Source organism: Solanum verrucosum, unplaced genomic scaffold, assembly GCF_900185275.1.
Source record: "Solanum verrucosum unplaced genomic scaffold, falcon-dt-bn FXZP01000229.1, whole genome shotgun sequence".
Taxonomy (NCBI): domain Eukaryota; kingdom Viridiplantae; phylum Streptophyta; class Magnoliopsida; order Solanales; family Solanaceae; genus Solanum; species Solanum verrucosum.
In genome coordinates, this window is record NW_026020011.1 from 3,798,311 (window position 1) to 3,813,556 (window position 15,246).

Genomic DNA, 15,246 nt, shown 5'->3' on the forward strand with positions numbered 1-15,246 from the left:
TATTCACCTGAACCTTAAAGCAGACGAAAATTTCTTTTTAATAAAAATTCAGAAATAAGCTGTGTTTTATTTTGACTCTGCTTCTGATTTGGTGATTGAATTCTTGAAGGAAACTATCACAAAGCTTCGTATATAAAAAAAATTCTATCTTTTTTTTCTTTTTCTTTTTTCTTCAATAATATCGTCAGATTTGGAAAAATAAACAACCCCTTTTGAATTAGAAGTGCTCTGATCCACTAAATTTTGAGTTTTCAAGGTATATATATTATGAATTCTGGGTTTTTTTTGTTATCTGCAACTGAAATTTTTGGATCAATTTTTATGAAGTTTGATAGGGAAGGGGAATTTAAGGTTATTTATGAGATACCCATATTGGAAATCTGAAAAAGATGATTTCTTTTTATGTTAGATTCATAAAGATTTGATTTTTTTATTTATTTATGAAGGTTTTTAGCTAATTGTAAAGCTATGTTTGTACTGAGTTTTTGAAAAAGTTGCTTTTTTTTTTGTTGTATTGATGAAGAGCTTTGTAGAGCTAATTTGCAAAGGCATGTTTTGTTTTCTTCTTCTTTCTTGAGAATTAGTACTGGGATTCTTGATTTCCTGGTGGTCTTTTTTTTTGGGTGCTTGCTTTATGTTTGGTGGTTTTTGTTTGACTGGTTGAAGTTGAAGGTTTAGTCTTATTTTGTGGAATACCTTGTTTGTATAGTTACTGGAAATTGAGCTAAATTGTGTTAAATTTCAATAAAAAGTTAATCTAATTGTTAGGCTCTAAATATTTGGTTCTAATTTTCTATCATGACTATTTCTAGGGAGTAGTAATAGAGTTTGACTGGTTTATTGCTATGGGAACCTAGAAAAGGAAAGGAGGAAAAAAGGGAAGAGCTTGAATTTCTTGAAGTATTTTTAGGTAAAATATCAGAAAGATGACCACATTATGGGTCATAATGAATGGAAGAAGATCTCAGTTTATTTATGTTCTGTGATTTTGTTATTATTTTAGATTAAAGGTGCTTGCACACTCTAGGTTCTTGATGTATTGAAAATTGAAGAACTTCATTAAAAGAAACCTTGCTTGGCTAATGTTAGTAGGTAATAAGAGCGTTGTCTCGCTTATCCTTCTATACTAGTAGTTGTAGTATTTTCCTGTAGTTTTCTGTCCTTCAGTTTCTGTTACTATCTACTATCTCTTGTACTTCGATTATTGCACTATTTTGTTGTTACTGTTGTTTTTTCAGAATGCTTTGCCATGCTTTTTACATTATTTTGCCATGATTTCTCCACTTCCAATCATTTCTTTTTCGACCTGCTTTGATATGTTTTTCCTTGGACTAAGCATAACATGCTTTGTCTCAATAGTGTTTGTATCATTTTGATTGTATTCATTCCTCTTACTACCTGGATTTCTTTTGTACAGGAACAAATAACTCTTATAGTACATTCAATTGTCATCAGGCTCCAAAATCCAAGATTCATTGTATCTGCCAACATTTTTGTTCAATAACTCAATCCCGGATTTTGATTCTATAAAGGGCAAGTAATTTACTTGATTTACTAAGACATGGCTTTGGCCTTTAACCCTTTGTCATGGTGGCTTTGGAGTGGAAAGCATGAAGAACCTAAAATCTCGAAAGGGACTTCTGTAAATTCATCACCTGATTCGAGTTTATTGGAATTGGATACTTTGAAATTTACTCTTGATAGGAGAAGGAATATGTCCTCCTCATCTAGAAAGGTTAAGAGAAAATGGGAGAGTCGTGAGGAGCGGAAGATTGATAGGGAGTATGATATTGTTCTTGTTCCATCGGATGGCGGATGTGTTTCAGGGTCTGAGTCAGATGATTCGGATTGGTCTGTTGGATGGTTGGAGCCTCATGGCCCTGGTTTCCAGAGTGATGATGATAGAGATGATAGTTTTGCTGTACTAGTTCCTTGCTATGGACGTGGGTGCGCAGATTTGGAAGATAATGCTCAAGACAAGTTCATGCAGACCATTGGTAACTTCAGGGATATACATGCTTCTGGTAAGAGTCAACTTCTTGAACAGTTCTCCTTTTATATAATGATGAAAACCAAATTTATTTGAAATATATCAAACTGCTTATATATGGTAGTCTTGGAACAAGAGTAGAGTTGTCTACGTGACCAATAGGTCATGGGTTTGTGCCGGCTGGCTACATTGCACTCACTTGGGGTGCAACCCTTCCCCCGACCCCATGCAAATGCAGGATGCTTCCAACTGCCCTTTTTATATCAAACTCCTTATAGAAAGGGCTCTCAGTTAATTATGTCATGCTGGCAAATGGCTATTAAGTAGTAATTCAAAGAGAAATATCAAATTGATGTTGAAACAAAATTAATGCTTGTGGAAAATACCTGATCTACAAATGGACTAGCACCTTTCGAAAGGTTCTTTCAACTTTCCCTGCTATAACTAAAATCCATCACACAAGTAAGGACTTGAACAGAAAGTCTTGTTTCATAATCAGAATTTGTTGAATTGAGCCTTCCTGCTTTTCGATTCGTTCCTCTTTGTTAATGTGCTGAAACTATACTAGCAGATCTTATGCAAGCTTAGAATGTTATGATTACCAAATGCTCCTTTCATTCAATTTGGTGACTAAATTAGGATGATTTCATTGGCCTCGTTGATCAAATGTTTTTAGGTCCTCTAATCTAGAGAAATTAGAATGTGTTCAAGATACTTTTCTCCCCTTGACTTTTACAGAGTAGAGGGCAATGGTTGGTGGTGATATATATTTTTTGGGTTGGCGATGATTATTAACTAGTAATCTTAAGTCATGACTGCAGCACTGAATTAACATCCAGGATGAATTTCTCATTGACGTATATAAAGAGCATCTCCTACATGATAAGTGGCTGTTGCCTAGATATCTTTTTGTGGAATAACTTGTTGTAAATTAGTGTAACTCATATGTAGCCCCGTATCATGTCCTGGTTTCTACACAACTTAGATCTTGTCCCTTTTTATTTCCCTCTCGAAAATAATAGTTAGTTCTGTCCTTTGTCACACACAACTTGATCAGTTGAGAAGTATTTAGCACCATATCAGTTGGTAGGTGTTCTTGATTCAGATTTCTTGTTTGGAGTTGAATCTATGAGATCGTTAACAAGCCAGTTATAGGTTAGCGCGGGTTCTGTTTTCTCATTGAGATAATACGTACTTTAACCTTCTTATCATCAAGAGACTTCTCATTTTTATGCAACAGCGTTCTTGGCCATTACATATCCGTAAAATCTGAAATCTCTTTTCTCCTGAAATGTAACCTTTCTTTTGGAAACATTACGACTACAACCCTTTTGTTCCCATCCAATTCTAAACAAGTTTATTTTAAAACTTTTGAACGATGCATTGGTTTTAGATAAAGTATAAACCACAAAGAAATGTATAACGTGTAGAATAACAGTACTCTTTCCATCACTTCAGTTCTCAACTTTCTGTTCTGTTCTGTTCTTTGTGCTTATTGAATTTGGATTTTACATGCAGGGAATAAGAAGTTTATAGAACAGTGGCTCTCATCTTTGCGGTATAGCTGACATGCTGCAGTGGCTCAGTTGATTTGATATCTTTTCTCCAGATTCTTTGTTGCTTAGTGGATCAAACACTAAGCTGTTTTTTGTTACCTATTACAGCCTAAATATGGACTAAGTAGTATATTGAAAGTTAAACTGTAAAAAAATAAAAATCGTCTATGGTCTCCTGGTACCTTGTGTCTTGTGTTATTCAGAATTCTTATTTGAAGTAACCTCTGCTTTGTCTCTTGAAAATTGGTGTAAATTTGTCATTCGAACTGTCTGGAGGAAGGAGAAGTGAAGGATGATGGTTATAGAAGGAAAATTAAGAAAAAGAAAAAAGAGTGAAAGCTAAGAAGCAGTGGTTGTGAGTATGCTTGTAATATTCTTTGGATGTAAATATCTGTGAATAGTTTCATCAGTTGTAAATATGTTTTCTGGAAAAATAATTGGTTATGATGCTACAAGTATCATTTCATTGTGAATATGCAGTTTCATCTACTTGTACTGAATATATTTGGGAAGTAATAATGTTATTAGTAAGAATAAATGTCTCTGTTGTTCAGAATGCTTTGTTATGCTTTTACTCTCATTACTGTTTTTTCTGGACTGTTTTTCCTTGAACCGAGGGTCTATCAGAAACCTCTCTACCTCTGAGGTAAGGGTAAGGTCTGCATACACTCTACCCTCCCTAGACCCCATTTTGTGAGACTACATTGTTGTTGCAGTTGCCCCCCGAGATTAGGTTCAGTGATACAGACACATCAGTACAGGCACATGTTACGAGTTTGAACCCTGTCACTGCCTGGTATTTAAGTGGAGAGTGAAGGGGTAAAGGTCATGCTCATACAGTCATACACTCGAGTTTCGAACTTGTAAGTGAAATTGGACTTACTGTTTAAGGGGTTCAAAGGTTTGATATCATGAGATTGAATTCTAGTCCTTTAGTTAGTTCTTTGATGGAATTGTTCTAAGATGTGTTCATTTCAGAAGCCAAGTTTACCTACAACAAGTCAACAACATACCCGGTGCAATACTACAATACTACAAGTGGGGTATAAGAAAGTAGAATGTATGCAAACCTTACTCTCACCTTTGTATGGTAGATAGGTTGTTTCAGATAGACCCTTTTGCATCAAAAGAAGAATTTGAAGCACGTATGTCAAAAGAATTCAAGTTACTGCATTGCTTGTTAACAAAGAATGAAATGATGGGAGCCTTGTTTGAAATGTGACTTCAAATTCAAGGCTCAAACCCAAGACTTCTAATTAAGAATGAACGAATACTTACCATTCATATTGCCTTTTTAAAAAGTAAAAAAGAAATTTTAATTCCTGCGTCTCACACAGTCTAACTAGTCAATCCTCAACACTCATGGACTAAATATGACCATTTTTGTAGGTAATCCAAGGCAATAGACAAAAGACAATTAGTTAATGTAGTAATCTCTTTAACCCACTTGCAAAGAGATCTCAAGATTACACATGGAAATATTCAACAATTGACAAGGAAGTATCAAAGAATTGTAATTTGTCACCTAATAATTATAAACAATACATTTCAAGATACCTACACATTTACAATAAAAAGGCAAAAAGAAAGCAAAGCCACCAAGGGTAGATGACAAGAACAATCAACCATGAATCTAACTTTACATACAAAGTTGGTCCAACCTAGTAGTCACTCCATTTTATTTTTCCCATTCTCAGTTTCAGCTGGTTCCTTACTGGGATCACCTCCATTAGCACTCCCATTTTCAGTTCTAGTTGATGCTTTATTGGGATCACTAGTATCATTGTTGGCTATCTCCTGACCTTGCAAACTAATCAACTTTTCTTGAACCTGAACGCCCGGAGAATTAGCATGAACAGGATCTCGATCCTCTTTTTGGTGCTCTTTAGATTCACTGGCTTTCTTTATCAATGGGTTGACTGATGGAGGTGTTTGATCTTGTTGAACTTTTTGGAGAACTTCTTGGTTCGTATTTACTTTAAGCTCAGCAACTGGAGTAGACGTTGGGACATTGCGTTCAGCTATAGCATTTGGTTTGGATGAATTACCAATTGGCTTAGGTTGAACTGTGGGTGAAGCGGGTTTCAAAGAGTGGCTCAACACCTGCTGAGTTCCAGGTCGTGAGGAATTTGATGGGCCAGCAGAATGCACGACCTTTGGTGGGCCAGCAGAATGCACAACCTTTGGTGGGCCAGCGGAATGGGACACCAGACCGGTACGAATAAAGTGGACATTACTGGGCAAGCCATTTGTACTACCTAGGACAGATGATTTGACTGCAGGACCTCCTCCAGGTATTTGGAGGGGAGTTTTAGGTTGTGCTAGCTTCACCTGTGAGGCAGAATTCGAAGAGGTAGCTATGCGGGCCCCTGCAGCTACAGCAGCAACTTTGATCATTGAATCTGGGCTCGTAGTAGGCTTTGGTGCTGGCTTTTGGGGGACTATCCGAGGTTTTGAAGATAATGGGTCTTGTTGATGCTGGGATTGTGCACCACCAGATGCCAAGTCGGCAGTAACAGGATGAGAAGAGTTACTAGGTCCACTACCAGAATTAGGCCCCACTGAAACAGCACAATAACCTGGGGTTAGAACGGCAGCATGCAAGGATAGACTAAGACGTTAAAAGAGATATTGCTCCACTTCTCCGAGATTAACATGCATGTTTTTTTACAGGTATTTCCGTGCAGACATTATTAATTGGATATAGAACTCAGACCTTCAAAAGACTCTTGAACAGCAGAATCTTATAAACCATTGAACAGTTGAATCATCAACTACCCTCTATGCAGACAAATTGTATATGCCATAAACGACAACATACATTTAGGTTATCAGGGCCTATCAGCCATGTGATACACCCAATGCAGAGTCCCTAGACAGCAAAATTAACTACCCTCCCCCTATCCCCAACCTTTTCCTTCTCTCCACAGTAGTGTGGGAACAGATATGATTTTGTCATACAGGATTTGAGAGAATTACCGCCAGCACCAATTGGCATATTAAGAGCATGGGACATTGCGTGACGAGCTGCCAGCTGAGCCTCTGAAAGCTGCGAACCATTCCCAACCATGGTCCCCTGTCGCTTCCTAATAATGGCCCATCTCTGCACAAAGAAACATTTACAATCTCATTGTAAAAAAATAAAAGAAACAATGATGGTTGATAACAGACACAATATTTACAACTTCTCTTATTTATTTTCAGCATCTAGTCCATGTTAGAACCAATACACACTTTTGCATCTCATTCCGTTGCCGGGATTTGAACCCGGGAAACCTGGGAAAACCCAGACATTCTAACCATACTAGATAACAACGGACATCCATTATATCTTTCCAAATATCGATTTGACATGAATATCACTGGAAGGATTCTCTTCAGGACAAGTAAAATGCTGGGTTGAAGATACAGAGAAACAATACTTATTTCAATTAAGACATACAACACTTAGATATGACTAAACAACTAATTTAGTCCATTCACATCAATGTCACCAAAATTGCCGATAAATGATTGCGTACCAAATCTTGTTAACACTTTGGAAGGATGAAGCTTGCAACCTAAAGGTCTCACCAGTTCTGTCAATGGTGATAACTGCCAAATGCTCCAATTTCCATCGAGGCTTTAAGCGTAAAACGCATTTAAGCACACATTTAGATAATAACTCCGCAGATGAAGAGAAAGTATACATAGAATGCAACAAAAAACATTTTTTTTGACAAAGAGAAAACAATTATTATAGATAAAGGAATTGAAAAACTACAATTATTATAGATTTTTTTTCCGCAAAAATAAAAACTACAATTAAGTGAAATAAGCAAAATAAGTCCTGTCAATTAGGTGGAGAAACCACATTAAATTTTTATTCAGATGCAATTTTAACCTTTTAGATTTGATGAATAGCTTTCTTATACTAGACATCTAATTTTCTATTCCTAATAAGTAATAACATCATTTTCTTTTAGTGGGTCTTTTTAAAAATTAAGGGTTCATTTTTGTTGAGATGCTTTTTTTCATGCTTTGGGGCAAGCACTTCCTACGTGAGGCAAAGCACAGACTCAGTCTGCACCTAATTGTAGGGCTGAAGTGTGTCTCAAGTGCCCTTTTTAACTACACTCAAGTCTCAAGACTTCATTTGGTGGACCCGAAGCCTCACTAATAAACCTAGTGTGCCACTAGAGTTGGTCGAAGTATCATATGTTTAAATGTAAGCAATAAGTAGCTACTTAAAATTATTTGTATTTTCATTTGAATAAGATAATAATAAGTTGTTCCAGTGATATGAAAATTTAAGACAAGCCCCATCCACACATAAGATTCAAAGGTGTAACATCCCATACTTTGCATCTCTGATTCCTCATTCAAATGCTCAACTACTATCACATCCTAAACTGTAGCCGACATTATTTTGAACCCTAATTGTACCCCACATTGATCACTGTATCTATAGAAGATTCATTCAGCGCCATCGACCAAAACTGACTTGTGTTTCTTTGGTTATAGAAACTTTTTGCTGCATCCATGAAATTCTTGTTGGTCTAGATGCCTGGTGTTACTTATAGAGAACCATAGTGCAAGATTTTTACTATTCGTGTACTACAGGGTCTATTGATTTAGAGTTTAGTCATGTAATATTATAAAACAGGGATTGTTTATGCGATTAATACTAATGTAAGGTTTGTTTACATGAATAATAAAGTATTGGTTGTTATGTGGTGAATAACAAATGCAGGGATTGATAAAAGGGAAATTATCTACTTTAAGGGTATTCTTTTATTTAGGTACTCTTATCCACTAATTATCCATGTATTGCTAATACATGTATTCTTATTCCACATTCTATCATGCATAAAATAACACACATCTTCCCATACAAGTTTTTTTTATAAAGGTAACTTGTATTCCCATACAAGTTATATAAGCATTGGCAATACAACATTTGGTTTTCAGAATTAAATTTGGCACAACTTGTGCGAAGTTTTCTACCAAACACTATATTAGTTATACGAGAATATATTAGTAATGCTGAGTTTTATACGGCAAACAAGTTGTTGTATAGGGAATACACGCAAATTTAAACAAGGATTAAACATCCTTATCTCTCAACCCAAACAGCCCCTAATTGTCTACTAGGAAGTGTCCTATTGGTCAACAAAAATCATTACCTTATCAGAATAAAAGGTAAATCTTAAGATGAAAGTGGGGAAACAAGTAAAAATATGATTAAGCAGATCACAGTAGGGAAAGAGAATTACGGAGCTTTTTTAAGACAAAGGAGTTGAAATGAGGGATAATCTCTTTTAGCTAAAATTTGAGTATCTCTATGCTTGACTTCGTTGAAGTTTTGTCTCTCTATCCCTCAAAGGTACGGTAAGGTCAACGTACACCCCACCCTCCCCAGACCCCACTTGTGGGAATATACTGGCTATGTTGTTGACTTCGTCAAAGTTTTGATTTGAAATGAAGTTGTGCTCGGATAACACTTTCTACAAAAATTCTTTATAAAAGAAACATTTTTTACAAAAATATTTGGAATAAATTTAATGCTTAGAGTAATTTCAATCTATATAACTGATACCACACATTTTCTAGTAACCATCAAAAGTTCCCAAACTTTATCACACTTTGTTATAGAACAACCAACTTTGACAATTTAAAACAACGGTGCTTTTAGTTCAAGCCCCACACCATGCAAAGCGAAGCCTAGTATTTAAGTGGAGAAGGGTAGAGGGGCGGGCCCATTATCCACCGAGTTTAGAAGACTGTGATTGATCCAAAGCCGGGTCACAGACGGATTTATCGGTTATCAAAAAAAAAAAACGGTGCTTTTATCATGCCTTAAAATTTATGTTGCTCGGACTCTTCAAAAATGCCAACGGATGCGTGTCGGATTCGCCAAAAGTAGTGTATTTTTGGAGAATCCGAGACGGATGTAGCATCAAAAGTGAAGAGTCTGCGCAACTAAGCTTAAAATATATTCCTAATTAATATTACAATCCTTTCACTCTAGTCCGACTCCTCTAGAAAGAGAAGAAAAAAAAGGCAAAGAAGAAGAAAGTGTTAGGTAGTAATAAATGTTGGGTTGAATTATAAATTGCAAAGCATACAAGGAGAAATCTTCCTTGAAAAAGTGAAGAAAAAAAGAACCCCAATGAGTAGAATTTGGATAAAATTTGGTCAGATGATTATTTCAACTTCAAACTCTCTATTTGAAGTTCAAGTTGAAATAATGGACAATTGACAAACAAACATTGATTTGGAAGTAGCATTTCAACATTTGCAAATAATATGTATGTTCAATTGACACTGTAAGAGCTTACATCTGACAATGAATGCAGAGGGCATGACCATTCTGACAGTTGCCCTGTTGCGTTGTTTATAACAAGTTAAACCAAACCATTGCATTGTACTCATAGAGAAAGGCTCTCCAAAATAATTTCATTGTACACATTTAATAGCTTCATAAAATGGACTGGTTTATAGGCAGTTTTCTCCTTTCAATAGAAAGAAAATGCAAGAGGTGATGGAAAATCATAAAGCAAGTATTGACCACCTTTTTAAAAAAAAAACTTTTACCACTCTCCCCCAAAAAAGCATAAAGAAGTGATACTATTTAAATGGGAGATAGGATTTCAGACGATGGTTTTGGTTAAAATTAGTAGCAGGGATTCGGTAAAGAAGTTTCGTTAGATATTGAGTTAAAAGGAGGGAAAGTTATCTCTAGGGATGTACAGTCCTACATCAGAGCAAGTATAAGTTTCCAATACATATCATAAAACTGACACAAATTTCTTGAAATTGGCCCATAACCTCATACCACATAGATGAGTGGATATAGCTATCTACCAAAAAACGGTGATCCTAAAACGATTGATTGGTCCAAGTTGGTAGCAGGGATTAGTAAGAAGTTTCATTAGATATTCATGAAGCACTGAAAGACCTTTTCCCTGAATTATTTGTCCTCTCCTCTTCACCTAACGCAGCAATAGAAGAATCTTGGAGCTCCCAGGGTTGGAATTCATCTTTCAGAACGCTTCTCAACTACTGGGAAGTTACTAGAGTTACTGAAGTGATTTCCTCAGAATGCTAAAAGGCTTTACAGGACTAAACGAGGAGGAAGGCTCTCTTACATGAAAAGGAAGCAGCAATTCAAAATTCACAGTCAGAGCAGCATACAACTATCTACCATCTACAGGACAGGACACCTCTTGGCCTTGGAAACACTAACAGGTATGGAAGATCGAAGCACCATTCAAAGTTGTCTGTTTTTCATGGCTATTTATAAGAAAAGCTTGCCTCACACAGGAAATTCTTTAGAGAAGAGGCTTTCAGCTCAGTCTTAGATGCTTTCTATGCCAGCAGGAAGAAGAAACCAATGGCCATTTATTTCTACACTCTGTTATTACTAAACTAGACAACTCTGGCAAATCTTTGTAGCATTAGCTGAAACTACTTGGGTGATGCCTAAGGACACTTTTGGTCTGATGGCTGATATACAGCTGGAACAGTATGAGGGTTAAGGACACTTTTGGTCTGAAGGCAGAAATAAATTTGAAGAGACTAACCATGTAATCGCACAAAACGGCTCCATGGAGGAATTGAAGATCCATCCATAGATTCCTATCAAAATGCGATTATATACTAAAAACTTGTTATTGGTCCAACCATACCTTGCCATTTTTGAAATAATCAAAATCTAATGCTTGAAAAACAAAGTCAGTCTGAGTGGAAGAACAATATATTCACAAACCATCAAATTTTGGAAATTGCAAGACATGAGTTGGTAGTTGCCTAATCCAAGATGTGGTGAACACACCAACAGTTCAAGATTGAGGAGCAGCACAGCATACTCTTCTTTGTTCCTTAGTAGTTAGTACGATCTTACCATTGGGGCTATTCCACTCAATCTTCATTTCGTTTTATTCCTTTTAATTCCTTCCCAATTCTCCTCTCATTTTGTGAAACACTAAAAGGCAGAAGCAGTTTTCTATTTTCTCAAACTGATAAGATCTCCCTTCCAAACCTCAATCAATAGATTCGTAATGAAGCAAACTCTAGTTAGATAGCTGGAATGATAATGAAAATATCCTGGATGTATGTTGTCTTTTTTACTAACTGCAAATCTACAGCAAATCAAGTAACTGAGCTGGACAACAATTTATTTTATTGTTTTGTACTCTTTGGAGCAAATAAAAGGGGTAGAATTTTGGATGAGATTAATTTAGTGAGCTGCAAACCACAAAACTCAAAAAATTACTTACCTCCAAGTGAAAGATTAACCTAAGCAATGAAAGATCAACTACTTCCTCTAACAACTTTTCTACCTATCAAAGTTGACAGAAAGAGAGTTTCCAAAATATGATGCCAAATAGCACCATGTTTGTGCTACCCTTAATAAGGTAAAAGCATTTACTAACTAGAGAGAGTAATGTGTTTCCAGTTTAATAATAAACTGGAGAATGTGTATAGAACTTTTTTTAAAATAAAGGATAGATATATTAATCATTATTTTGATAAAGACAGAGATATATTAATCATATACAAAGGAAAACCTGAGAGAGCTGGGAAGCTGTTCTGTCTCCCTTAAAATCCCCTTTCAATATGTTTGCCCAGTTTCCTTCGCCGCATTTTTGAACTGCAGCTATAAGTTCCACGTCTTCTGCTTCTGACCATGGTTTACGCTTTCGTCGAGGAGGCAAGTTGGTACAACCTGGTCCATGGGTTTCCAATCCCTCAGCAGCCACCACAGTGGACAGTGGCTGTTTTTGCACTGCAACTGGGACTGTAATATTTGTCCCATGCATAGAAGTACCTTGGAATGAATTATCCATACCAGTTCTAGATGTTTGGCCATTTGGTATATTTATAGTCAATGGAGCCTCAATGGTTGAACCATTTAACATATTGGCATCATTTGGAGCCCCGGAAGCAATTAGCATCTGTCCAAACCCAAGATTCCAAAAAACCACACAATTGGTTATATGCAACATAAACTGAGCGTAAAAGAAAGAAGCAAGCAGTTCAGCCAAGCAGTTATTCACAAATACCGTGTTTGCTTAAGGAAATTACCACTCTGGGCAGGTTGTTTGACTTACCTTCGCACTTGCTGCAGCTTCTGCTGAAGCTTCACTGCTTACAGCAGGGAAAGCTTCCAACTCATATTCTAAATCACTGTCATCATCCTGTCATCAAAAAGTGCAAGATCAACAAACAATAGCATGAAATTGAAAATTACCAACATATGGTTCAAGATATAAGGTGGATCTTTCATCTCACAGCAAACAACAGACATTGACCACCATACATCAGCAAACAATGCATGCCCTTAGCTTACGCCCACATAATGATTCAAACAAGATCATGAATTTATAGACTAAAACACAACTCCACATTAATAGACTGAAAAACTAACAACATATGATAAACATATACTCCACTTTACATGCATAACATTTCCCAAATTTACCAAAATTAACTTAGATTATGCATAACAATAAGCAATTCACACACCTAGCACATATGTGGGTACTTGGAGGGAAGGGGACATTACCTAGTAAAAGCTTAGTGCTTTTTATTTTAGCTAAGCTTTCTGATCATCAACAAAGTATACACTTCTTATAAACGGATTTTACCATAATATCTCAATAAAATATCACTTCCATTCAAAAAAAAGATTTTTTTAATGCAAAACTACAACTGCCAGGCTAGTTCATCTCAAACAACCTAGTTCAGCTGTGAATTACTTAAATCCATTTGGACCTTTAATTCCAAAATATACTTAGCTAGCGTTTGGCCATAGTTTTATCTATTTGTCCATGAAATCTGATCGGATTTTCAAATCCGACCTTCAAATATTATCAAGTTCCTAAAAACCAGCTCAGACCAGTTTTTGGAACTTCCACTCACAAAACTTCAAAAACTCAGAGTTTCAAGTTCAAAATACACGGCATACGGAAGCTTAGAAAGACTAACTATTTAGTCAATGGACTTACCAAAGGTTGAGCCTCATCATCAAATTTATCAACCAAGCCATGTCGATAAGCCAAATGCCTCCATAACATTTGATATTCTCTTGCATTTGTAATCCCAGTAGTAGACTTCCTCACCATTGCATTCCAATCGATTTTTTCATCTGCTACTTGTCCCACCTCTTGCAATATTGCCAGCACTGTTGATACCGAATACCTTCAAAAATCAACAAAAAAATCCATTTTTTTTCAATAACCCAAGTATTAAAAAAACAAAAATCAACAAAAAAATCTACCTTTGTAAGAGAATAGCTATATCTTCTTCACTAATAAAACACTTCTGTTTCTTCATTTCCTCTAACATTCTGAATCTGTTTTTCTTCCTCTATTTCTGCGTAAAATACATATCTGGACTAGAAAATTTTCACTGATAGATCGATTGAAGAGAGAGAAAAGGGTTTTAGGATTAGTGTAGAGAGAGAAAGGACAAAACCTAGTGAAGATTCTGAGAACGATGAAGAAAACGACGCCGTTTTTGCACTGACAGGAGAGCGTGGAGGCACGCGTTACTGTATTCTCAAAGGTAAGTCCCAGAAGTATTGAGAGATGATTAGACATGACACAATTACAGTTTACCGAAGACATTACTTTCGATAAAATGTCGTGAAGGAGATACAAGTTAAATAAGTAGTGGAGCGTTAAAAGTATTGAGAAGTGATTAGACATGACACATTTACATCTTATCGAAGACGTTACATTAGATAAGCGGATGTAGAGAGGATACAAGTTTAGTAAGTATGGAGCGTTGTCTTGCTTATCTTTTCATACAAATAGTAGCAATCTTCCCTTTTTTATGAATACTTTATCATGCTTTCGATAGTATTTTATCATGGTTTCTTCACTTTGTTATTTCGTTTTCAATCTATTTTGATATGTTTTTTTTCTACAAAAATAACCTTTTAACCTTCCATATAGAAATAAGATATATGTACACGATATATTTTATTCTCTCCAGATATTATTGGTAGAATTACATCACATGTTGTGGTTATTGTTGTTAGTTACATTACTTATTAGGCGAAGAGATTATAGTTTTGTGGATAAAATATAAATTATTTTTGAATTTGTTGATTAAAAATACAATATTTTGAGAGAGCCTTAATAGCTAAAAATGCATCCATTTAAACTTATATTTTCATTTGGTTATTAGAAAAAAATATTCTTAAATTATATGTTTACAGGTAGGCCTCAATAATGCATGGGAATATAACACCATGATTGAAAAATCATCAAGTTTTTGTAATGTTATTTATGGACATGGAAAAAAATAGTCTTCCTTAATTTTCAGTTAAGTACGAGGAATTTCACTTTCAAGAATTATTTTTTAAAAATAAAAAATAAAATAATATATATATAAATATTACTGATCTCTAAAATTCACCTTCTTTTTAGGGTGGTGTATGGGGCAGAGGTACCAATCCTCATCTCGGACCATGTTTTAAAAGACGGTGAGTGAGGCAGGGCGTTTCACTTAGCACGGGACGAGGTGTAAGTTTTATGAATCTTTCAATTTTTAATTTATAATGTAGTAAATTAATAATATAACATGTAATTATAAAGATATTAATAGTATAAAACAACTAAAAATATGATTAAAAAAACTCATAAAAATAAAACTTTTAACATGATTTTACAAGTATAAATAATATAATGATATAAAAGTTATTATGGA

General features: G+C 35.5%; 2 protein-coding genes and 1 non-coding gene across 4 annotated transcripts; 1 reads left to right on the forward strand and 2 right to left on the reverse strand.

The window, feature by feature from the left end:
* The first annotated feature begins 36 nt into the window (after nt 1–36).
* On the forward strand, nt 37–3,990 carry LOC125820281 (uncharacterized). 2 transcript variants are annotated; one of them, XM_049499724.1, is made up of 3 exons: nt 37–128; nt 1,418–2,024; nt 3,509–3,990. In XM_049499724.1, exons 2-3 carry the CDS (start codon nt 1,562–1,564, stop codon nt 3,556–3,558), a joined length of 513 nt encoding a protein of 170 aa, XP_049355681.1. In that variant the 5' UTR covers nt 37–128; nt 1,418–1,561; the 3' UTR covers nt 3,559–3,990. The 2 variants fall into 2 exon arrangements, with proteins under 2 accessions (XP_049355681.1, XP_049355680.1); XM_049499723.1 differs by having other exon boundaries at nt 69–256.
* Nucleotides 3,991–4,967: 977 nt separating this feature from the next.
* Nucleotides 4,968–14,086, reverse strand: LOC125820023 (uncharacterized). Its single transcript, XM_049499441.1, has 7 exons — nt 14,008–14,086; nt 13,811–13,905; nt 13,539–13,731; nt 12,642–12,728; nt 12,099–12,485; nt 6,526–6,649; nt 4,968–6,107 (listed from the first exon to the last, which is right to left on the reverse strand). The coding sequence occupies exons 2-7, from the start codon at nt 13,876–13,878 to the stop codon at nt 5,215–5,217; spliced, it is 1,752 nt and encodes a 583-aa protein (XP_049355398.1). The 5' UTR covers nt 13,879–13,905; nt 14,008–14,086; the 3' UTR covers nt 4,968–5,214.
* On the reverse strand, nt 11,111–11,269 carry LOC125820518 (small nucleolar RNA snoR2/U65). The gene has a single exon (XR_007442532.1). It is a non-coding gene; the product is annotated as a small nucleolar RNA snoR2/U65 (small nucleolar RNA).
* Nucleotides 14,087–15,246: the final 1,160 nt, after the last annotated feature.

Coding starts and splice junctions, on each gene's coding strand:
- LOC125820281 (XM_049499724.1), top strand. CDS start 1,562: ATGGCTTTGGCCTTTAACCCTTTGTCATGGTGGCTTTGGAGTGGAAAG. Junction 2,025..3,508: donor CAGGGATATACATGCTTCTG/GTAAGAGTCAAC, acceptor TTTTACATGCAG/GGAATAAGAAGTTTATAGAA.
- LOC125820023 (XM_049499441.1), bottom strand. CDS start 13,878: ATGTTAGAGGAAATGAAGAAACAGAAGTGTTTTATTAGTGAAGAAGAT. Junction 13,732..13,810: donor ATAGCTATTCTCTTACAAAG/GTAGATTTTTTT, acceptor TGATTTTTGAAG/GTATTCGGTATCAACAGTGC. Junction 12,729..13,538: donor ATGATGAGGCTCAACCTTTG/GTAAGTCCATTG, acceptor TTTTGATGACAG/GATGATGACAGTGATTTAGA.